General features: G+C 58.0%; 2 protein-coding genes across 3 annotated transcripts; both read left to right on the forward strand.

Moving 5' to 3' along the window:
- Positions 1–194: 194 nt before the first annotated feature.
- TCF25 (transcription factor 25) lies at positions 195–15,786 on the forward strand. 2 transcript variants are annotated; one of them, XM_066194790.1, is made up of 18 exons: positions 195–387; positions 1,297–1,515; positions 2,817–2,891; positions 4,570–4,691; positions 5,334–5,399; positions 6,535–6,617; positions 7,065–7,195; positions 9,434–9,533; positions 9,863–9,956; positions 10,778–10,870; positions 11,233–11,338; positions 11,647–11,806; positions 12,967–13,054; positions 13,595–13,753; positions 14,329–14,419; positions 14,606–14,685; positions 15,336–15,408; positions 15,547–15,786. In XM_066194790.1, the coding sequence occupies exons 1-18, from the start codon at positions 208–210 to the stop codon at positions 15,706–15,708; spliced, it is 2,082 nt and encodes a 693-aa protein (XP_066050887.1). In that variant the 5' UTR covers positions 195–207; the 3' UTR covers positions 15,709–15,786. The 2 variants fall into 2 exon arrangements, with proteins under 2 accessions (XP_066050887.1, XP_066050888.1); XM_066194791.1 differs by having other exon boundaries at positions 1,297–1,488.
- A 1,867-nt stretch (positions 15,787–17,653) lies between these two features.
- Positions 17,654–22,809, forward strand: TUBB3 (tubulin beta 3 class III). The gene is made up of 5 exons (XM_066194891.1): positions 17,654–18,594; positions 19,077–19,584; positions 20,189–20,297; positions 21,083–21,193; positions 21,507–22,809. The coding sequence occupies exons 1-5, from the start codon at positions 17,654–17,656 to the stop codon at positions 22,580–22,582; spliced, it is 2,745 nt and encodes a 914-aa protein (XP_066050988.1). The 3' UTR covers positions 22,583–22,809.
- Positions 22,810–22,998: the final 189 nt, after the last annotated feature.

Genomic DNA, 22,998 nt, shown 5'->3' on the forward strand with positions numbered 1-22,998 from the left:
GTGTCCCGGGGCCGTGCCCCGCGCGGGGATCGCCCCGTGCCCACGCTCCCGTTCCGGGACGGATTTGACGAGGCGGAGACCGCGGGGCGGATGAGGCGTGGCCTGATTAGCATCAGCCAATGGGTGCGCGCGGTGGGAGCGGGCGGGGCGGGCGCGGGGCGGGCGCGCAGGCGCAGTCCGGGCGCAGGCGCGGAGCGGGCGGGGGTGATGTCGCGCCGGGCCCTGAGGCGGCTGCGGGGGGAGCAGCGGGGCCAGGAGGGGCCGGGGCTGGGCGAGCTGGGCCTGGACCCCGGCCCGGAGCGCGCCCGTGAGGGGGGACCACCGCCAGCCCCCGGGAAGGGGCCCCGCGGGCCGTCCCGCGCTGGCGTCAGCAACCGCTTCGAGCTGGTGAGGGGGGGCAAAGCCGGGGGGCCCCGGGGTGCTGCGGTTGGGGGCCGGTTGCTGAGGGGCAGCTGGGGTGGCAGGGGCTCGGGGGGAGTTTCTGCGGGCGCATCTGGGCGATAACAGTTAGTGGAGGGGTAACTGCGGGGCAGTGTCTGGGGGTCACAGCTGGGTGGGCAGTCGGGGACACTGCTGCGGGACGTTTACTTGGGGACAGCTGAGGTGACAGTCACTGGGGGTGGCGGGAGTGGCAGTGACCTGGGGGCAGAGACTGACGGGGTTTGGGGCTGGCTGGAGGGAACAGGGGGCAGCGACTGAGAGGGGCTCACAGTGGGGGTGGCAGAGGTGACAGTGTGTATGGCAGTGCTTTGGGGTCAGTGATTGGGGTGGGAGTGGTCGGTTTGGGTGGTGGGTGAGTGGGAAGGGTGGGGGGCAGCAACTGGGGATGAAGTGAGAAATGGGAGAGAGGCCTCGGGGGGCTGGGTCTGGATGTTGTCAGAGCTGGAGTGGTGAAACTGTTTTTAGGAACATCCCTGCCACCTTGCCAGCACTGCAGGATCCCAGTGCTGGATGTCAGATGAGCCCTGGTGGCACTGCTGGGTTTTTGGGGTGACAGAACATGGTTTTGCTCTCCAGACACCTCATCCAGCCCCAGCCATTCCCTGTCCTTCCCCAAGGCCTGGTTGGGTTTGGAAGCTCTTCCAAGGGAAGAGTGGAGTCCATGGTGTGAGGGGACACATCATGGTGGTCCTGTGCACCCCTCCATGTGTGTGGGACTGTCTGGGCATCCACTGCGTGCCATGCTTGACACGAGGGATTTCCAGAACTCCATCTCTTTGCAGGTGGGGTGTTGGATCAGATCCATGGGGAGCTCCATCCCTGGGCTGTCCCTGCAGCTTGTCCCTGTGTTTGCAGATCCCAGCTGAGGAGTCGGAGGATGAGCCGGCGGCCGGAGAGGAGCGACCTGACACCCGGCTCAGCGAGCAGTACATGGCTGGGGGGAGCCAGGAGGGGAGCAAGGACAGGAGCAAGGAAGGGGCTGTGCCTGAGGAGACAGACGGTGATGGACACAGAGAGGGGCAGGAGGCCGAGCAGCAGGACAGAGCGGTAACTGCTCCCTGGGGTCCAGGGGAGGTACATACACTTAGACCTGGGAACTCACACCTGGGAAAGGATGGGCAGTTTGGTGCTGAGGGCTGGGTTTGTGTGCAGGGTCCAGAGAGATTTTTCAGCTGCAGAGGGGAGGTGCCCAAGGAAGGTGTTATGCTGTGTCCACATGAGCACTGAGGTTGGGCCAGGGAGGAGTGGTCTCAAGGAGGCTTTTGTTTTGGAACAGGGGATGTGAAGGCTTCAAGCAGTGTCAGCTGAACACTGAACCTCTTCTTCCCTGTTGTAATTTGTTGTCATTAGATATCAAGATTCCTCCTGTGGTTTGCATCAGCCCAGAAGTGTTTCCTTGCAGGATTTTGTAAGGAAAGGGGCATTTAATGAGCAATTTTCCATGGCAGGTCCAGCCCAGATCTCACCAGAGAAGAGGGTTGGGGGAGCAAAGGGGGTTGGTTCCTGGTCTCAGTTGTTTGCTGTGCATTTGGGGTTTGTGTCCCTGGTTTGGGTGGCAGAGGAACAAAGTCCACTGTCTGTGTGCATTCTAGCTGTCCTAGTGGCCTCTGCCAGCCCAGGGACTGTGAGTGCTCTGGATGTTGTGTCCCTGTGTGAGCAGTGGCTCCAGGGGTCCTGATGTGGTGAGTTTGCTGTGCCAGCACTGTAGGATACACCTGTGGCTGCTCCCAGAGCTCCAGGTAGGACATGGGAGCCCTGGGCAGTGGAAGGTGTCCCTACCTAGACAGGGGGTAGGAACTGGATAAACTTTGAGGTCACTCCACCCCAAACCGTTCCATGATGCTGTGATCCCTTGCTGAGTTGCCTGCTAGATCCTGGAAATGTGCTTCCCAGCTGTGCCAGTCAGGTTAGGAAATCCCCCCAGCATCCTGAGCTGAAGCAGTTGCATCTGCAGGGAGAGGCACTCTGGCTCTGGGACCTTTGTCAGGTGTTGGTTTCTGTGGAAATGGGAGTGAAATTGGGAAGTGTCCTGCTCCCTGGAAAAGCAGAAATGCAACTTATCCTGGGGTCTGAAAGATACTGAAACATTTCCTCTACACCTGGCACAGCTAAACTTGTTTCTCTCCTGATTTTGTAGCCTTAGACATCGATGTGAAAGTCAGCTGAGATTTAACCCTTTGTGAATCTTTGATGCTTTCCTCCATTTTCTCCTTGTGTCTTGATTTCCACCCACTAACAAACACTAAAGGGTGAATTTTGGTTTCATTTAAGGACCCTCAGTGTGCTGATCCCTGTAGGAAGTGCTCTTCTTCCCACAGAGCTGGCACCTCTGCAGTTCATGGGAATGCTGACAGCTTTTCCCTTTGTCTTTGCAGCTGGCAATGAATAACAAGCCACGGAAGAAAAAGAAGAAAAGGAAAACCAAGAAAAACTCAGCAGGAGAGACCGTGGTATGTCTGTGTGTGTTCTGAGCCAAGGGACCAGACTGGTTCCTCCAGTGGGGTTGGCAAAGTAGGAATTCTGAGGTGACTGTAAGAGAGATTCAAGGCAAAAAAGCCATTTCAGAATTTAATGTTAAAGAAGCCTCTTTAGAATCGTGGAATCCTGGAATGGTTTAGATTGGAAGGGACCTTAAAGCTCATCTCATTCCATCCCCTGCCATGAACAGGGAGACCTTCCATCAGACCAGGTTGCTCCAGACCCTTTCCAACATGTCCTGTCACTCTGTCCCCTGTCCAAAGTGTCTTTCCAGCTCTCTTGGAGCCCCTTTAGGCACTGAAAGGGGCTCCAGCCCTTGGAGCATCTCTGTGGTCTTCTCTGGACTCATTCCAGCAGCTCCACATCCTTCCAGTGCTGGAGACCCCAAAGCTGGAAGTAGCAGATGGATTAAAATCATAAGGCTTAATTCAGTAGGAGTGAGGCTCAGGTGGGAGCTGGCTTTCTGCTGAGGTTGGAGTCTCAACTGTCCACAGAATTACAGAATCCTTAAGATTGGAAAAGGCCTCTCAGATCATGGAGTCCAACCTCCCTGTTCACTTCAGGGAGATTCTTTGCTGAGCTTGCTGAGCCACTGGATTCTGGAGTGAATGGGTGAGCTGTGACAGCAGTGCCAGCGCCCAGCTGGCCACCTCCTCCCTGGGAACTCCACTCAGGAGTGAGTTTCTGAGGTGGAGAACACTCTTGGAGAGCCTGTTTCCTTTCCCAATCCAAGAATATTGAGCAGCAGGGAGACATGTGCCGGCTGGAGGCTGGGGGGACACCCAGACCCAGGCAGTTTAGTTTGCCAACGATGGATAATACAAGCTCTGTTCCAGCACTTCCATGCAGAGCACATTATCCCTTTCCTGTGTACACTGCACACACAGGGGCTAAATTTAGCTTGAAAAGGCAGGCTGGCAGTGCAGCTTGGGTGTCCTGAATGGAATTCTGTGTTCCACCCATGGACATCATGAGGAGGATGTGAAACAGGCACGTAAGAAATGTGTCACTTGTTGTTTGTTGGGGGAAAATAGAGAGAAGTCAGGGTTAAAGTGTTGTGTAACTGTAGGATGTGAGGAGCTGGATGGATTCCTGGGATGGTTGGAAAACGGGGAGTGGGAGAGTTGTGTTAAAGTCATGTGAGTGTTTGAGACCTTGTCATGAGGCTCACAGCAGTAACTTGGTGTTTCTGTGGAAAGTAGAAGGTGAAGGGTGGTTATTTAAATATTTAAAAAGTCTTTGGACAAGGGGTGTCAGGCCAAGGGGAAATGTCTTCCCACTATCAGAGGGCAGGGTTAGGTGGGATATTGGGAGGAAATTCTTCCCTGTGAGGAGGGTGGGGAGGCCCTGGCACAGGGTGCCGAGAGAAGCTGTGGCTGCCCCATCCCTGGAAGTCTGCAAGGCCAGGTTGGCCAGGGCTTGGAGCACCCTGGGATGGTGGAAGGTGTCCCTGCCTGTGGCAGAGGGTAGAACATGATGAGCTTTAAGGTCCCTTCCAGCCTAAACCATTCTGGGATTCTCTGAAGAGCCACAGCCCCTCACCCAGGGATGGGGATGAGCTGGAGGCAGCTGCGTGTGATCTGTGCTGGGTGACCTGCAGGCTGCTGTGACTCAGCCTGTAATAAATGCCTTGGCTTTGCCTTTCTTAAGGAAGACAACGACCTGGAAGATATCGACAGCCTTTTGGAGCGGATCGAGGACCCCAGGCTGGCACCGCAGAGCCAGGGCGGGATCACCACCGACAGCCGGCCTCTGCTCTATGTGGAGCACAGGTACTGCTGCCTCCCACCTGGCTCTGGCCTCGCTGTGACAGGATATCTGCTCCCTGAGGGAGGGACGTGGGGGCTTCCCAGTGGGATCTGATCTTCCCAGTGCGATCAACCTTGATTGAAAAGGTTGGGATGGTTGTGCACATCTCTGCTTCCTCTGGAAGCTGTGTTTGGTTTTGAGAGGAATTCTCTGCTGCCAGGCCTGCTTGCAGTGGTGGCAGGATCAGATGAGTCTCCACAGGGACCTTCCAGCCTCAGATCCTCTGTGTGAGAACCTCTGCAGAGGTGCCAATACCCCTGGTGTGTAAAACTTGTCATGGGATTCACTTGTGCTCTTGAGCCCAGGCTTCTCCCGGGAGCATCCCAGCTAAGGCTCCAGCTGCCCTGGAGAGGGCAGCAGCAGTATTCCCCAGCTCTGGAGCAGAGCAGGAAGAAAGCCTTCCTCATGGAGCCAGGCTTTCCCTTCCAGTTCTGGCAGTTTCAGTCTCCTTTCTCCATGCTGTGTCTGATCAGTGGGGAGCATGTGACAGTTTGGGGGTTTTCCAGCGGCATTTTGGAATGCTGGGTGTTGATGGAGAGACTTGAGTGTGGCTTGAGCTGCATCTTTAACTGATGGAGTTTTCTTTCTTCTTTCCGCCTTCTCAGAAACTTGAATCCAGAGAATGAGTTGAAGAGATACTTTGGGGCTCGTGCTGTGCTCGGGGACCAGAGGTTAGTCCAGAATTTGATATTAAACCCTTTCCAGATCTGAGGAGGTGTGTCTGCCCTGCCCTTGGCAGGGCTCATGGAGTTCCCAGTGCCACACCTAGGCAGGTAATCCTGGGCTCAGGGTGTGCTACTTATTTAGTAGTTGTTTATTGGGACACAGGAATATTTTCTGTGATATGTGCAAGGTGGGGAAAGACTTCTCCAGGATTTTACTGGCATTTGCTTTTTCTTTTGCTCCTTTCCCCTCCCATTTATTTCTAAACCACCCTTCAAAGTCTTTTCACTCAAGTTCACAGAGTGCAGACACATAGATTTTGTTTGTTTCTTCACCGTTTGTCCCTTTTTGCCATTCCAGAGTCTCTGGACAGAAAGTGAACCCTGAATACTTTCAGTTTGTCTCATGCACTTGCTTCCAGGGGCCCAGGGAACCTGTTTCTCCCTGGCTGTGATGTCTCTGCATTTATCCACTGCACTGTTCTCACTGTCATCCACAAAATCCCCACTTCCATGAGGTGGTTGGAAAACCAAGAGTGGTCTGAACTTGGAGCAGTGCAGGTGGAAGAAGGGACAGAGTCTGTGGAAGAGCATTTGATGCTCGAGGAAGAAACTGCAGTCCCTTGGTATTGTCCTGTGCAGGGCCAGGAGTTGGGTTTCATAATCCTTGTGGGTCTTTTCCAGCTCAGGATAGTCTGTGGTCCTTTTCTGAGGAGATGTGACTTCCTCAGGGTAACCTTGATCCTGAATTGCTCCTGAACCAATAAATTGTGCATTTTTGAGAATAGCCTAAACTAATCCAGTTGACATTTGAAGGCCCTGCTGGGGAGAGGGATGAGTCAGAGGGATGTGGGGCTCTCCTAATTGGACCTGGGAAGCTGTTTGAGGCAGAGGCAGCTGAGAGTTTGGCAGGGGTGAAAACAGGGAGAGAAGCCCTGGAAGTGGAGATGCTGGAGGCACTGGCTGGCCTAGATGGTGCATGTAAGGCACAGGTATGTTGTGTCTTGAAGGCAAAGGAGGAGCTCCGGGCTCAGCTCTCTGTAGTTCTCTATGAGGGAGAAATTGGATCTCATTTTTCCCTTTAAAATGGTTTCATCCCTCTGTCAGTGCAGTGAAGTTGTGACCTGTGTGTTCCCCTCCCCAGGCCAAGGCAAAGGCAGCGGCAGTACGTCCGCAGCATGTGGCTGACGGCTCCCAAGAACACCTGGCCACGCTACAGCAAGACAGGTGAGGCTTTTGGGGCTGCCTCCTGCCTTCTGAACCCTTGGCCGATGTGACATGGATGCTGCTCAGGGCATGGAATCTCAGAGGGAACTGCTCCTCAGCTAATGGAAATACAGCTCCTGCCTCAACAGAGAGCTCTGTGGAGTTGCACCTTATGATTTTGGTTTGTTTTCCCCTCCTTTGGAGGTAGCAGGGCATGGGTACTTCCCATCTTAGCAGCAGAATTGCTGGATAATGAGAAGTATCCCTGGGGAGAACAAGTGGCCTAGGCTTTTTGGGTGGGTTTGGGACTTGGACTCGTGAGATGGGGGCAAAAGAGTGAAATTTTCTGGGAATTTCCAATAACACGTGTGTCTCTGGACCCAGTGATGGGAAGGAGTGAGCTTTTGGTGCTGTGAGAGAGCAGAGGAGGTTCTCTTGGGGTACCCAGATCTCCCCTGCACCCTGCAGGTATCACCATGCAGCTGCTGGACACCCGGAGGGGGGTGCAGCACTTCACCTTCGAGCACCACCGTGAGTACCAGCAGGTCCAGTTCAAGTTCCTGGACGCTGTGGAGTCCATGGACCCCAACAACATCGTGGTATGTTGGGTTGGTTTTGCTGTTCCCTCCTGTGTTCCTGCAGCCCCTTTCCCTGGGAAGTTGGGCTGGTGCATTCCAGTGGAAATATTTGGGTTGGAAAAGCCTCTGTTCCCCCAGCATTGCCACCCTACTCCATGTCCCCAGGTGCCACATCTACATGGCTTTTAAATCCCTCCAAGGATGGGGACTTCACCTCTGCTCGGGGCAGACTGGGGCCAGGGCTGGACAGCACTTCTGGGGAAGGAATTGTTCCAAATATTCAACCTGAATTTCCTCTGCCACAGCTTGAAGCTGTTTCCTCTTGTCCTGTCCCTGTTCCCTGGGAGCAGAGCCCGACCCCCCCGGCTGCCCTCTCCTGTCCTGTGTCCCTCTGTGTGGGGTGAGCAGTGCTGAGCTGTGCTGTCACCTTGTTAATCAGTGACCTCCTTGGTGCAGAGGAGGTCTGGCGGCCGAGCCTTGGTGGCTCTGCCAAGCACGTGCCAGGTCACCTTCTGAGAGAGGAACCCACAAGAACTGTCCGTTTGGCTGGAAGGGTGGGAACAAAGCTCCCTTGTCTCAGCTCTTAGCTGGGAAAGGAGGAATATTGTATAAACCCATCATGAACTGGGAATCCAAACTAACAGCTGTTCTATTTATAAACTCCTGCAAGGATGAAAAATGTGTCTTTTCTTGGTATTTCAGCAAAACAGGCTTTTGTGTTGGGAGTCCTTCATGCGTGTCCGAGCTCATTAAGCTGTATGGTAACATTTATAGTTTAGAGTGATAAGCAACAGCAAAATTGCTCTGCACCCAAACCATGACTGAGGGATGTTTCTCTGAAAGGTCTGGCCACATGAGCTGGGATACATGCCCTGGAGATGTTCTTTAAAGAGTCCATTGTCTGCTAAATAAAGTTTACTTCCTTCTGCTTTCCCACCCTCGGCTCAGGGCTGCGGGGCTCTCTCCAGGTCAGCAGTTCTGCCTGGATTGAGGGATTTGGATTAAGTGAGCCAAAGTAATTCCTGTGCAGCAGTGAGTGTCCCAGGGACAGCTCAAGCTCAGTCTCCCACACAGGACAGGCTTTCCATGGTATTTTAATCTGGATGCTCTGACCCTCTTAGGGGGTCTGGCTAAATTTGAGGACATTCATACGGCTTGAAGTCTTCCCCTTTTCCATCAAGAATAAGATCTAACAGATGGATTTGGCAATTCCAGACAGTTTGCCCATGGTCGCCACAGTCCTGCCATGGCTGGGGCCCAGCTCTGCTTTGTTGCTGTGGTTTCAGCATATAAAACATTACTTTTCAGGAACCTCTTGTTCTAAGAGTGTTTCTTCTGCACTTGCTGGTAGATTAAAAGGGTCTTGGTGACCTTTTCTTGGCTTTTTCCCATCACAGTGACCCTGAGTGCTCCATGTCCCCCCAAAAAGTGGACTAGAAAGGAACTTAAGAATTCTACCCCCTAAGGAAGAGGTTAAGCATCAGGCAAATGGCTCCAGGCTGGGCTGGGCAGTCTAAAACATCCAGTCTTTGTGCTGTAGGTGGTCCCACGGGTCCCCACCCTGCAGATGGAAACTTCTGGAGCTTTGGAAGCATTATTTTTTCAATGAAGGAGAAAAAATATTAGTCCCCAAACTAAACTGTGGGAAGATTTGTAGTAGCTTCAGCATTTTGTACTGAACTGAAGTTTTAGGTACTTGAGAAAAGTAGCCTCTTTATAATATAATTAGTGAATTGAGGAAGTTTTTAGATGAAACTTCTCTTCTGAAGCCTCGAAGTAAATATTTATTTATTATTATCCATTAACATTACTGATTCCTGGATTTGTAATAGGTGTGTCCAAATGTCCTCTCAGTAGCCAGAGGATGCAAAACCCTGATGAAATGCTCAGAGCTGTTGAGGGATAGATAAAAAGAACCCAAACTGTAACAGTGCCTGCATTTCATTCTGCCCTTTCCAAGGAAATGGAGGAGCTGGGAGAGATCTGGAGGAGGACAGTGCAGACGAACAAAGGCCTGGCATGGCTTCTGCTGGAAAATCTGGGAGGAAGCTGCCCAGGGGAGGCTGCCATTGAGGGCTCCCATCCTGCTTGTAGTGGAGACAGAACTCCCTGTGCCCTTCCAGCTTGGGGACGGATCTGGCAGGATGGCATTAAGGAAGCTCTTGGCATTGTGTGTCACAGAGCTGGGTGCTGGAAGGTAGCTGGGTCGAATTGCTGAGACCAGTAATGACACAGAATCTTTGCAATGCTCCTGTGCAGCTGCTGCTCCAGATGAACCCCTACCACGTGGACTCCCTGCTGCAGCTCAGCGACGTGTGCCGGATGCAGGAGGACCAGGAGATGGCCCGGGATCTCATAGGTAAGAGTGAGGTGAGGAGCAGATGTGTTGGTGTCAAATCCTTCCCTGTGGGGAAGTCCCTGGCAAGGGCAGTGGAGGGCAGAAGCTTGGCTTTTCCTGGACCAACTTCAATCCCAGAAAGGTTCCTTTTCCCATCCTGAGTGTGGTCTAATGTGGAAGTGCTTCCTGTCCTGTTGCCTGTTGCCACCACATTGTGTGAAGTAACTTTATGCCTCGCTGGGCTGGAAATGAGCTAGTTTCCTGTCCTTTGGGCTAAACCAAGTTCTGGGCAGTGCTGTGCTGGGGTGGTGTCCCTGTGCTGTCCCTGACACTGACCTTGCTGTCCGCAGAGCGGGCACTGTACAGCCTGGAATGCGCCTTCCACCCCGTGTTCAGCCTCACCAGCGGGACCTGCAGGCTGGACTACCGGCGGCCAGAGAACAGGTGAGCAGGGCTGGGCAATAGGGAGGCTCAGCTGGAGCTCCTGGCCCCCTCTGGCCACAGCCAGCCAGATTCACCACTGCTGCTCATCCAGGGAGACCCCTGAGTGTCCCTTTCTGTTGGGGGCTCCTGGGATGGTGCTGGAGCACAGGCAGCTCATGCATGCAAGCTCCTGCACAAAGCATTCCTTTTCCCAAGGGATACCTTCCTGCAGTTGGTACTTTTCCTGCCTGTCATATCCTTCTCATGCCATTAGTACCCCTTAGTCCAAAATGGTCACAAAAGTCCTTGCTGAGTGTTTCCAGCCATCACCCCCAGCACTCACACTCCTCCCAGCCTGGGTCTTTATGTAACTCCAGCTCTGCTGCTGCTGGGAAAGGTGACTTTATTCTGGGAATTTTCCAGTCAGCTGACCCAAGCCATCTCTCCCAAACTGCTGTACCTGGAGGGTGCTCACATTTCAGTCCCTCTGGCTGACACGCTTTGTGCCATCAGTGACCTGTATCAACAGTTCGGATGTTGAGCCTCCCCACTCTGTGTCACCATCCCCACACCACTGGGACAAGGTGGGATGTGGACTTGGGGGATTTACTTGTCTTGGTCCCAGTCTCCAGAGCAGGTTGTGAGTTTTGTCCCTGTTCTTGCACAAAAAGATAACAGAAAGAAGAGATGGGAGCATGGGGGGCTCTGTGGCACCCCATGCCACACCAGGATGTGATGCTTGGGAGTGAGGAGCTCTTGATGACTCTGTCCCCTTTTTCAAGTGGCACAAAATGCTTCTTTCCACATTTGGCCTCCAAGTCCTGCTGCTGTTCCCCATGCAGGGCTTTCTTCCTGGCTCTCTTCAAGCACCTGATGTTCCTGGAGAAGAGGGGCTGTCCCCGCACAGCCCTGGAGTTCTGCAAGCTCATCCTGAGGTAGGTGCCTCCACCGAGGGGGCAGTGTCTGGGTTTGGGGGGATGGTCACCCCAGAGGAGTCCTGCTGCTCCTGGGCTCATTCCCACCCCTTAGAGCTGCACAGGTCTGTGCTGGGGATGTGCTGGTGCCCTTGGAGAGCTGATGGGTGAGGAGAGACCCTGAGTGGCAGGGGACCGTCCCCTCTGTAGGGACACAAAGCACCGCTCCATCATCCTGCTGGCCCTGCGGGAGCAGCCGTGTTCCTGTTCTCTCCACTCGCTGAGTCACTGGATGTCACTGGGAGAGGCTGTTAGACTCAGAAATCAGGGCTGCTCTCTCAGCTGTTGTGACACTGAGTTTGTTCTCTCCCCCTGCTCCCAAGCCTTGATCCTGAGAATGACCCACTCTGTGTGCTGCTGCTGATCGACTTCCTGTCCCTGCGGGCCAGGGAATACACCTTCCTGACCCGCCTCTTCCAGGAGTGGGAGGTGAGTGGCCAGCAGCTGAGGGGCTGGCTGCCTGGGGTGCTCCCCACCAGCTGAGCCCTTTGGAGGGGACCTCACAGCCCAGCTAGGATCCCAGCATTGGAACGATCCGTAAAGGCTGGGCTGCTGGTTCCTGTAATCCTTGGGTCCTGCAAATAGTTGTAAGAACACAAAATTGCTCACTCAGCTGTGGGGGCACCGAGCCAGTGTCTGGGAACTCACTTAACCCCAGCAGGCAGAGCCCCAACCCCACGCAGCCCAGCTCTGCTGCACAGCATCATTTCTCGGTAACTCTCTCTCTGATCCTGCAGAGTCACCGGAATCTGTCCCAGCTGCCCAATTTTGCCTTCTCGGTGCCACTGGCCTATTTCTTCCTGAGCCAGCAGGAAGAGCGCCCAGAGCTGGAGCGGAGCCAGGCCCGGGAGCGAGCGGCCCGGCTCATCCAGCTCGCGCTCATCATGTTCCCAAGTGGTGAGTCTGTCCCTGCCGGTGAGGCCATGCTCGAGGGCTTTGTCACTGTTCCCTGGGAGGGCCAGGACTGCATTCCCGGCAGTCGATGCAGAGGCAGGAATTTGCCAAGGGCCTTTGAGAAGGGAGCCCTGAGTCAGAGCGGAAGCGGTCGGGGCAGAATGGCAGTGTCTGTGCCCAGTGCGGTGAGGGAGTGCAGTTCTGGGTTCCTCACCCCAACACAGACATTGAGCAGCTGGGGAAGGGGCTGGAGCAGCTGAGGGAGCTCAGCCTGGAGAAAAGGAAGCTCAAGGGGAACCTTCTGGCTCTCCACAACTCTTTGACAGGAGGGTGCAGCTGTGGAGGGTCAAGCTCTGCTCCCAGGGAACAGGGACAGAAAAAGAGGAAATGGCCTCAAAGTTTGATATTGGGAATAATTCCTTCTGCAGAAGTGTTACCCAGCCCTGGCCCAGTCTGCCCAGGGCAGTGGTGGAGTCCCCAACCCTGGAGGGACTTAAAAGCCATGTTGACATGATACCTGAGGACATGGGTTAGGGGTGGCCTTGGCAGTGCTGCGGGAATAGTTGGGCTCAATGACCTTAGAGGCTTTTCCAGCCTTGCACTTCTGTGATTCCATGATTCTGTCCTCCCTTCCCAGAGCAGCCAATGCTCCTCCACCAGCAATGGTCAGGGGTGAGCAGGCTGGGCGAGGGTGAGAGCTGGAGTCTCAGAGCAGGGAGATGTCTCACCTCCTCAGGGCTGCCTGGAGCAAGGACAAGCCAGTCTCCTTTGCTCTCCCTCCAAGGCACAGCTCTGTTTTGGATGTGCTCTGCCCATAGGTACCCATCACTCTCCCTTTCATTCCGTGGGTGCTGCTGTCCATGAAAGGAGCACAGAGCCCTCAGGCCCAGGGGAGGGTGTGTGCAGCAGGAAGAACCAGCTCTCCAACAGAGATTCAGTTTGTGGGGGCTGGAAACATCTTTTAGGCTGTTCATTGGGGTGGCTGAAATAACGCCTGTGTGAGCACAGGGACCAGACAGTGTCCTCACCCCCTCCTTGTGTCCTTGTTGGTGCCCCGGGGAGTTCTGGCCCTGAGAAGGGGAGTGACTCTCTGCAGGGGTAACCCCACCCCACACTGCCCCTCACCAACAGGACCAGACGGGTTCTCTGCCTTTGTCTTGCAGTTCTGATGCCGCTGTTGGATCAATGCAGTGTGCAGCCCGACACCAGGGTCGCCTCCCACCCCTTCTTTGGGCTGAATGCCCAGATCAGGTAAAGCCTGGGAGATGTTCTCAGCAAAGGGAAGGGATCGATTTTGCCCGTGGCAGGGATCTTGCATGCTCAGACAGCTAATGGAGGAGCTTGTTTGGGTTCCCTGAGTAGGCTCATTTGATAATCCTTTTGATACTGGATTTCCATAATGGCCTCTGGGTCAGGCTGAGAGACCCACCTCACCTCAAGGTGGACGGGTCAGAAGTTCACCCCAGAGCCTGCTGGTGTGTGCAGGGAGGGAGAGCAACGCGTGTGTCCTCCCAGGGCAGGCTGTCTCCAACCTGTCTGCATTCCCTTGACACGTGGTCTTCCTCAGCGTGCGAAGGCTCTCCCTCAGGCCAGGGCAGTGTTCCCTCATTTCATGGCTCTGCTTAGCCTGAAAATAGATGGAGACAGAAGTTCTGGTGAAGGTGGATGGCAGTATCTAGGCAGGAGCCTGTGAGTCTTCTCGTGTTCCACGCCAAAGGCCAACACAGAGCTGAGCCCTCACCATCCCGTGAGGAGCAGGAGGGTGCTGTGAGTAACAACCATCTCCTATAGCCAGTCGCCCGCCCTGAACCAGCTGACATCCCTGTACGTGGGCAGGACACACGCTCTGTGGAAGGACCCGGCTGTCATGGCCTGGCTGGAGCCCCACGTCCACGAGGTTCTGCGCATGGTGGAGGCCCAGGACGCGCTGGTGCAGGAGGCCGAGCACAAGTGAGCACAGAGGGTGGAGGACGGGGTTCCTGTGCCAGGGATAGAGTGGGACAGAGGGTCTGTCCTGGGCAGCAGCAGTTCCAGTGTCTGGGACAGGGCTCAGAGCCCCACAGCTGCTGGTCAGAGGCCAAAGGTCACAGCATGGGGCCAGGAAGGCTCTTCACTGCTTTTCACAAATGGGAATGTAGAGCTGAACCTGCACTGCATATGCTGCACTGCCTTCCCCAGGCTTGGCTGTCACCTGTGCCCTGGAAACATCCTGGAGAGGGTGGAGGGGTGGCCTGAAAGGGCAGGGATGGCCACACAGGGCAGGTGAGGGCTTAGAAACACTTCCCAGTGCTGAGAAACAGGAGCCATCAGGTGTCCTAAACCAAGGTCAGTCTGCTCATTCCTGAGCTCTCTGCTCTTTCTCTGCAGCTCAGCAGCTGCCACCCCCTTTGGCTCACTCTAAGCCAGCTCCATCCAATATGGCCTTGTCCCCCGGCGCCAGGGAAGCTGCTGACACTGTGCCTGGAGCAGCAGAAACGGGAATGTGCCTGCTCAGGGCTCACTGCTCTGTCCCCTCCCCACCTCAGGAGGAAGATCCGGTACCAGAGCGCTCCCAGGAACATCTACCGGCACATCATCCTCTCGGAGATGAAGGAAGCCACAGCAGCCCTGCCTCTGGTGAGGGGCCTGATGGGACACAGGGGCTGTGGCAGCACATGTTGTGGTGGCACTTGTGTCCCTGCTGGGCCTGTCCTAACCCCTGTCACTCACAGCTGCTGTGGGCGCTCATGTTCGCTGCCTCTGGATGCACAGCCTTCATCCCTTCCTTTCTCCTTCATTCCTTCCTTTCTCTTCCCCCTGCAGGAGGTGACCTCACAGCCGGTGATGGGGTTCGACCCCCTCCCTCCTCTGGATTCCATTGTTTCCTACACCCGACCAGAAAGGTACCGCTGGTGCTTGTGCTGACACAACCAGCCGTGTTCCAGGCGTGCCCTCGGCCCCAGGCCAGGCTGCACACGGACACTCGGTGCTGACATCCTCCCCCATGGCAGAGGAAGAGCTGTGGTGCTCCAGGCAGGCAGAGCTACAGGCTGGACTGGTTCTGCTGCTTCTCATGGTGGCCACCACTGGCCATTCCCAGCCATAGGGCAAAAGCTAGAGAAACTCAGGCCACAGCTGACTGGGAGGGTTTTGGGGTAAATGGAAATTCAAATTACAGCCAGTCCTGGTTTTGGGGTGATGCCATGTATGTTCCACACCAACTCCCTCAGAGCAGAGCTGGTAGAATCATGGAATCCTGGAATGGTTTGGGTTAGAAGGACCTTAAAGCTCATCTCATTCCACCCCCTGCTATGGGCAGGGACACCTTCCACTAGACCAGATTGCTCCAAGCCCCTTCCAACCTGGCCTTGGTGGTGCTCTTAGTGGTTGGTTTGCTCAGAGTTGCCTGAATTCAGAATCCCATGGGAACTGCCCAGTTCCCTCCCTCAGGGCTGGTTCCAGCAGCACCATGGTTCTCCTAGCCCCACCACATCCCATTGAGGAGTCTCAAACTGAGCTGTATCTTCACCATGGTGCCACTTGTGTCTTCCAGGACGAGCCATCCCTCCAACGAAAGCACTTTATCCCTCTTCTTCCGCTCGCTCTTGCCAAATTTTAACTTGCAGGTGAGTGCACGCTGGGGTTTGGATGCACTGTTCCCCCATGATGTTCCTGCTCCAGGAGGTGCTGCTGGCAACATCCTGGTGCTGATTTGACACCAATGTTGTCCCTGTCCCTGCCACCACAGCGCTGCTCTCTTGCAGGGGGACATCCGGCACGACGGGGACGACGAGGCCGGGGCAGCGCAGGACCTGAACCAGGGGGTGAACAGGCTGATGGCGGCCATGCGGGACATGCTGGCCAACATCCAGTTCCAGGAGCCCCCCCGTGATGACAATCCCGAGGGCGATGGCGACTGGGATTGAGCCTGGCCGGTCTCTCCCCACACCCTCTGGCATCGCCCCCCGATTTGTGTTGCACTCCAATAAAGTCACACAAATGGACTCCCTGTGGGAATGGGCTGTTCTGAGGAGGGGGGCTGCATCCATGGCATGGTCTCTGTCCGGGGATGGGGGCTGAATCCACAGCAATGGGCCTTGTCCAGGGCCTCTCTCTTAACAGGGGACAAGGGCTATCTGAGCATGTCCGAGCTAATCAACAGCAGCTGTCCCTTGTCCCTATGGCAGCTTAGTCCCCTTCTGGCCTCCTCTACACACAGTTTCCATCCTATTCCCCTCCCTGTTCTTCTCCTGGGTTTTGTCCTTAATTCCCAGAGGGATTTTACTGCCCTCTTCTTCAGCTTCTTTGTGCTTCCCGTAGCCTAGAGCTTCCTTCCCTCCACAAAATACTCTGCACCCTCACTACACTGAACCTTCCAAAGGTCTCAGGGTCCCCTGTGCCACTAGAACTGTGCATGGAGCAGCTTTTTCAGCCTTTTAATTATGTTTGGAGGAGAAATCTTTCCCCCCTTCTTTGTTTGTCTATTCTTTATTCCCTCACCTTCACCTTCTAGAGCCAGGATCAAGGTAAGCCACAGTCAAACCTTAACTCATCCTTGTTCCCATAAAGCTTTTTCCCCTTTTTTTTTTGCTGAATAATGGTGAATACATGGAATAAATCCCTGTTTCTGCTGTATTGCCTCCCTGGGGCAATGGGTTTGCCAGGTGTGCAGACCCGAGTCTCAAATCAGCCTGCCCTGGCTCCATTCCCCACTGGTATGTCCAAATCCCATGGGATCCCATCCCTGTAATTTGGCACTGGGGCAGCCTGGGACCCCATGCCCAGTGTGTGCAGCTGAGCCGTTTTCATCCATGCCAGAGGGAAGGGCTTCCCAAAGGAAGTGGATAAGCATGGGATCGGCCTTTTCGTGGAGCTGTGAATGGCCCTTTGGCAGCCGCGCGGCTCCAGGCATCAACATGGACCTGAGGCACATGATGGTCAGATGGGTCCTGTCCTCACCCAGCCTGCCTGGGCTCCCTCCGGCGCCACGCCCTGCAGCATCCCAGTTAATCGTGCCTTTGACAATTCCTATCGCATCCCATGCCTGCCCCACTGTACATCATCTTCCCTGCGGCCATGGGAATAGGACCCCTGCCAGTCCCAGTGTGTGGGACAGCTTGGATCACGCAGTGCGGAGGCTCCTACAGGGGTCCCCAAGGTGCATGGGTAGCTCAGGGTGTGTGGATGAGCCCCACAGCAGATGGGATGCCCCAAGACAGGAGTTCCACAGGGCGCATTGACCCCCATAGGACACACAGGACTGCAGGGCACAGGCAACCCCTCAAGATATGCAGGGTTCAGGGGAGACCCCCAGCAGATGCAGGACCTCAGGACACGTGGGCACCCTAAGGTGCACAATCCCCCTGGGAACAGAGGAGCCCTATGGCAGCACCCCCAAAGTGCATGACCCCAGGGGTTCATGGACTGCCCCAGGACATTTGGGACCCCTGGGCACATGGAGATCCCAAGCAATCGGGTTCCCCAGGGCCACCCTGGGAGTCTCTCAGCCCTGGCCTCGGCAGTGGCCCCCCTCACTGCCAGAGTGCCTCCGTCATGCAGGTGCCCACCCTCCTCGGAGGAGGAGCTGAGGAAGCCGGCTTTAAAGTGGGGCAGAGAAAGGGCCCTTTCTTCCTCAGCACCCTGGGCCGGCGGGCATGTGACGCCGGGCAGTGCTGGCACAGAGAGCAGCCGCCACACCGGAGGGTCCCAGCGGGCACACAACACCCCCAGCACATCCCACGCCTCCCGTCCCCAATTCCTCGGCATCCCCTCGGCCTCGCTGCCGGGTGCCGCGGGAGAACTGGCGGGGCACAACAAGGGCTCGGGGGCTGTGCGGGTGCCACGGGGGGCCCCGGGGCTGTGGAGGGGGCCATGTCGACCCTGGCCCCCCTGCGTCTGCTGCGCGAGCCCTCGAATGCCAGCGAGGGCAACCAGAGCAATGCCACAGTTGGGGCCAGCAGTGGCTGGTGCCAAGGGCTGGACATTCCCAACGAGCTGTTCCTGGCGCTGGGGCTGGTGAGCCTGGTGGAGAACCTGCTGGTGGTGGCTGCCATCCTGAAGAACAGAAACCTGCACTCGCCCACCTACTACTTCATCTGCTGCCTGGCGGTGTCTGACATGCTGGTGAGCATCAGCAACCTGGCGGAGATGCTCTTCATGCTGCTGCTGGAGCACGGGGTGCTGGTGATGCGCCCCAGCATTGTCCGCCATATGGACAGCGTCATTGACATGCTCATCTGCAGCTCCGTCGTGTCTTCCCTCTCCTTCCTGGGGGTCATCGCCATTGACCGCTACATCACCATCTTTTATGCCCTGCGCTACCACAGCATCATGACCCTGCAGCGGGCCGTGGTCACCATGGCCAGCGTCTGGCTGGCCAGCACCGTCTCCAGCACCATCCTGATCATCTACTACCGCAGCAACACCATCCTCCTCTGCCTCATCGGCTTCTTCCTCTTCATGCTGGTCCTCATGCTGGTGCTCTACATCCACATGTTCGCCCTGGCCCGCCACCACCTCCACAGCATCTCCAGCCAGCAGAAGCCACCCACTGCCCACCGTGGTGGCAGCCTGAAGGGTGCCGTCACCCTCACCATCCTCCTGGGCGTCTTCTTTATCTGCTGGGGGCCTTTCTTCCTTCACCTCATCCTCATCGTCACTTGTCCCACCAACCCCTTCTGTACCTGCTTCTTCAGCTACTTCAACCTCTTCCTCATCCTCATCATCTGTAACTCGGTGATTGACCCCCTCATCTACGCTTTCCGGAGCCAGGAGCTCCGGCGGACGCTGCGGGAGGTGGTGATGTGCTCCTGGTAGGCAGGGGGACATGGTACCAGCACGGCCACCTCCGCCCCGAAATGGACAGATGGATGGGCTGACGGATGGGCAGGACGAGCCGCGGGGTGCCCAGTCCGGGCAAGGGACTCACGGTTCCCAATAAAGGCTCTTTGCAGTGACGCTGTGGCTGGCATCGGGCAGCCCCGGGGAGCCCCGAAGGGAGAGGTCCCTCCCGGTCTCGCCGGCCAGTCAAGGGTCACTTGCTCCCGGCAAGAACCGGGAAAGACCGGCTGGGTTGCGGGAGGCTGGACCCCACACGGGGGGCGGCCCCGGCCGCCCCCGGACAAAGGGCCCATCACCATCGCCTTTGTTCTCGGGCCGCGCCCGCCGCCGCCCACATCGTCACTGGCACCGGCGCTGTCCCCGGTCCCGCGGGGGCTACAGGCGACCGGGACCCCCAGGGTCGCCCTCCCGTACCCTGTCCTTACCCCTCCCCGTTCCGGAACGCGGTTGGGAGGGGTGCCCCGTGCGTGTCCCCCCGCCCCGCCGCCGCCGCCGCCACCGCCCCGGGATGCTCCCGCCGACGCCGCGTGGTCCCAGGGACCCCGCACGGGTCCCCGGGGTGTCCCCGCTCTCCGTGGGTGCCGGGAGTGCCCCCCGGGCCGTGGCCCCCGCGGGTACCGGGGTCCCCGTTCCGCCGCGGCGGGGCGTGGCCGCGGGCGGGGCCGGGCGGGGCGTGGCGGGCGGTGCCGGTGCCGCAGGGCTGTTGCGGCGCTGCGGCGGCGGCCGCTGATTGGCTGAGGGCGGCGGTGACGTCAGCGGCCGGCCCGGTGCGGCGGCGGGAGCCTATAAAGGATGCGGCGGCGGCCGCGCCGCCCCCCGCGCTCCCGGTGCCGCTCCGCTCCGGTGCCGCTCCGCTCCCGGCCCCAGCCCGCTCCCGTCCCGCTCCGCTCCGGCCCGGCCGCACCATGAGGGAGATCGTCCACATCCAGGCGGGGCAATGCGGCAACCAGATCGGCGCCAAGGTAACGGCGGCGCCGCCCCGCCCCACCCGCCGCGGCAGAGCCGGGCGGCGGACAAAGACAGACCCGCTCCCCCCCCTCCCCTGCGCTCCCCTCCCCCGCTGCCGCCGCACCGGGAGGACAAAGCGCCCCGCCCCCCCCGCCCCCCCGCCTTTGTCCGTCAGCACCGCGGACAGCGCCCGCGCCGCGCCCCGCCCGCCGCTCGGGGGTCCCGGTGCCCCCCGCCCTGCTGAGCCCCGCCAGGGGTTTGGGGGTGCCCCCCGCCCTGTTCGGGATTTTGGATGTTTGGGGGATCCTCCCGCTCCCGCTCCGCTGAGCCCTTTCCCGGGGTTTGCGGAGTCCGGATACCTCCCTCCCTGCTCGGGATTTTGGATGTTCGGGGGATAGCGGTGTCTGCCGCCCCGCTGAGACCTGCCCTGCGGTTTAGGAAGTCCCGGTGCCCCCCGCCCCTCCCTGCCTGGGGATTTCAGTGTTTGGGGTATCCCAGTGCCTCTTGCCCCACCCAGCCCTGCCTAGGGATGGGAGGATCCTGGTGCCCCGTGCCTCGCCCGGGGGCCTGGGGGTGTTCCAGTGCCTCCCGCCCTGCTGAGCTCCCCGTCCTCCCTAGTTCTGGGAGGTGATCAGCGACGAACACGGCATCGACCCCAGCGGCAACTACGTGGGGGACTCAGACCTGCAGCTTGAACGCATCAGCGTCTACTACAATGAGGCCTCTTGTAAGCGAAGCCCCTCGGAACCTCCCCTGGCGTGGTAGCCTGGCACCCCCACCCTGGGCTGGGAGGTGGGACCCCAGTTTGACCCCCCCAGTGCAGGATGAGCTGGGTCTGCTGGGGTGGGGAGGGGGAGTAGATAGACACACCCACCCCATGGAGGCGTGGGATGGGCATGCACATGCACCCACCCTGTGGGGCCATTTAGTTTGGGGCAGGGGGGAACCATGTACACCCAGTTCCATGGGGCCCTGCCATTTGGGAGGGGTCAAACACAACACCTGCACCCCAGCCTTGTTGGACCCCGGGAAGGCAGACACGTGCACCCACCCCCTCAGACCCTGTAGTTTGGGGGGGCAGGGGGCACATGTGCCTCCAGGTTCATGGGAGCCTGTAGTTTTGGTGAGGGCATGACACATGCACCCACCCCATGGGACACTGTGGTGTGATGGGGACACCACAAATGCACCCAGTCCCTTTGGTTTGGGGTGAGAGGGACACCTGCACTCGCCCTGTAGGGTCCTGTGGTGTGGGAGGGACAAAATACAAACATCCACCCAGCCCATGGGGCCCGGAGGGGGAATGGGGGCAGACATGTGCACTCACCCTCTATGACTCCCATTGTTCGAGGGGCATGAGACATGCACCCATGCCATGAGCCCCTGGGATTCAGTGGGGACATGACCTGTGCACCCAGCCCCGTAGAACCATGTAGGGTGCTTGGAAACACCTCTAGGAGCGGGATGGGGGGGACGGCAGCAGGTCCCCTCCAATCATGGGGTCTCTCTCAGCTCACAAGTACGTGCCTCGCGCCATCCTGGTGGACCTGGAGCCGGGGACGATGGACAGCGTGCGCTCGGGTGCCTTCGGCCACCTCTTCCGCCCTGACAACTTCATCTTTGGTAGGTCCCCGGCTGGGGAGGGGTGCACCGTTGCCCGATGTTCCCCCCAGCCCCTGCATCCTCGGACCCGCCCGGCCAGTCGCTGTCCCCAGGGCACTCGGCGGGTACACCCCTCCCGCGCCGCGGGGCCCGGCACTGCCAGCACGCCGCCAAACCTCTGCGGTTCCTTCTTCCCACCCCGCCCTGGCGTCAGATCTCCCTGGTGCTGCCGGCGGCAGCGGCTGGTCCCAGCCCTGATCCTCTCCCCGGTCCCCTCAGGCTGTGGGCGTGGGGGGCCAGCGGCCATTGGAGCCTTTATTTTTTTTTTTCCCAGGGCAGAGCGGTGCCGGGAACAACTGGGCAAAGGGGCACTACACAGAGGGGGCCGAGCTGGTGGACTCGGTGCTAGATGTGGTGCGGAAGGAGTGTGAGAACTGCGACTGCCTGCAGGGCTTCCAGCTGACCCACTCTCTGGGCGGGGGCACCGGCTCAGGCATGGGCACCCTGCTCATCAGCAAGGTGCGGGAGGAGTACCCTGACCGCATCATGAACACCTTCAGCGTGGTGCCATCGCCCAAGGTGTCGGACACGGTGGTGGAGCCCTACAACGCCACGCTCTCCATCCACCAGCTGGTGGAGAACACTGACGAGACATACTGCATTGACAACGAGGCGCTCTATGACATCTGCTTCCGCACCCTCAAACTGGCCACCCCCACCTACGGCGACCTCAACCACCTTGTCTCGGCCACCATGAGCGGTGTCACCACCTCCCTGCGCTTCCCCGGCCAGCTCAACGCTGACCTCCGTAAGCTGGCCGTCAACATGGTGCCCTTCCCTCGGCTGCACTTCTTCATGCCGGGCTTCGCCCCGCTGACGGCGCGTGGCAGCCAGCAGTACCGCGCCCTCACCGTGCCTGAGCTCACCCAGCAGATGTTTGATGCCAAGAACATGATGGCCGCCTGTGACCCCCGCCATGGCCGCTACCTCACCGTGGCCACTGTCTTCCGTGGCCGCATGTCCATGAAGGAGGTGGACGAACAGATGTTGGCCATCCAGAGCAAGAACAGCTCCTACTTTGTGGAGTGGATCCCCAACAATGTCAAGGTGGCCGTGTGTGACATCCCGCCACGGGGGCTGAAGATGTCCTCCACCTTCATCGGGAACAGCACGGCCATCCAGGAGCTCTTCAAGCGCATCTCGGAGCAGTTCACAGCCATGTTCCGCCGCAAGGCCTTCCTGCACTGGTACACGGGCGAGGGGATGGATGAGATGGAGTTCACGGAGGCCGAGAGCAACATGAATGACCTGGTGTCCGAGTACCAGCAGTACCAGGACGCCACAGCCGAGGAGGAGGGTGAGATGTACGAGGACGACGAGGAGGAGTCGGAGGCGCAGGGCGCCAAGTGACACCCGGCGCCGCGCCCCAACACTGCCCGCAGCCCCCCCGGCTTCGCGCTGCTGCACCCCCCAGGTGCTGCTCCCCCCGCCATCCCCTCAGTGTCTCCTGACCCCAGCCCCCCCTGAGCCGGCTCGGCCCCTTGCCCCCCCATCCTACCTCCCCCCTTTTCGTTTTTTACTGGTTTGTGTCTTATTATTTTTTTTGAATACTTAATAAATTTATTGCTGTCCAGGTACTACTTGTCTGTGGCTGTTGGGTAGGGGGGACAAGGGACATCCACACGGTTCAGCCCCCCCCCAGCCATTCCCAGTCAGGGAAGGCATCTGGGAAGCCCCCATGCACTGCCCCCACCCTTCTGCTCCTCAGATCCAGCTGCCCCCGGCAGGCTGTGCCTTTGTCCCCACTGTCACCCTTCTCCATGCTG

Source organism: Chamaea fasciata, unplaced genomic scaffold, assembly GCF_029207755.1.
Source record: "Chamaea fasciata isolate MVZ Bird 193981 ecotype frontalis unplaced genomic scaffold, bChaFas1.0.hap1 SCAF_12, whole genome shotgun sequence".
Taxonomy (NCBI): domain Eukaryota; kingdom Metazoa; phylum Chordata; class Aves; order Passeriformes; family Sylviidae; genus Chamaea; species Chamaea fasciata.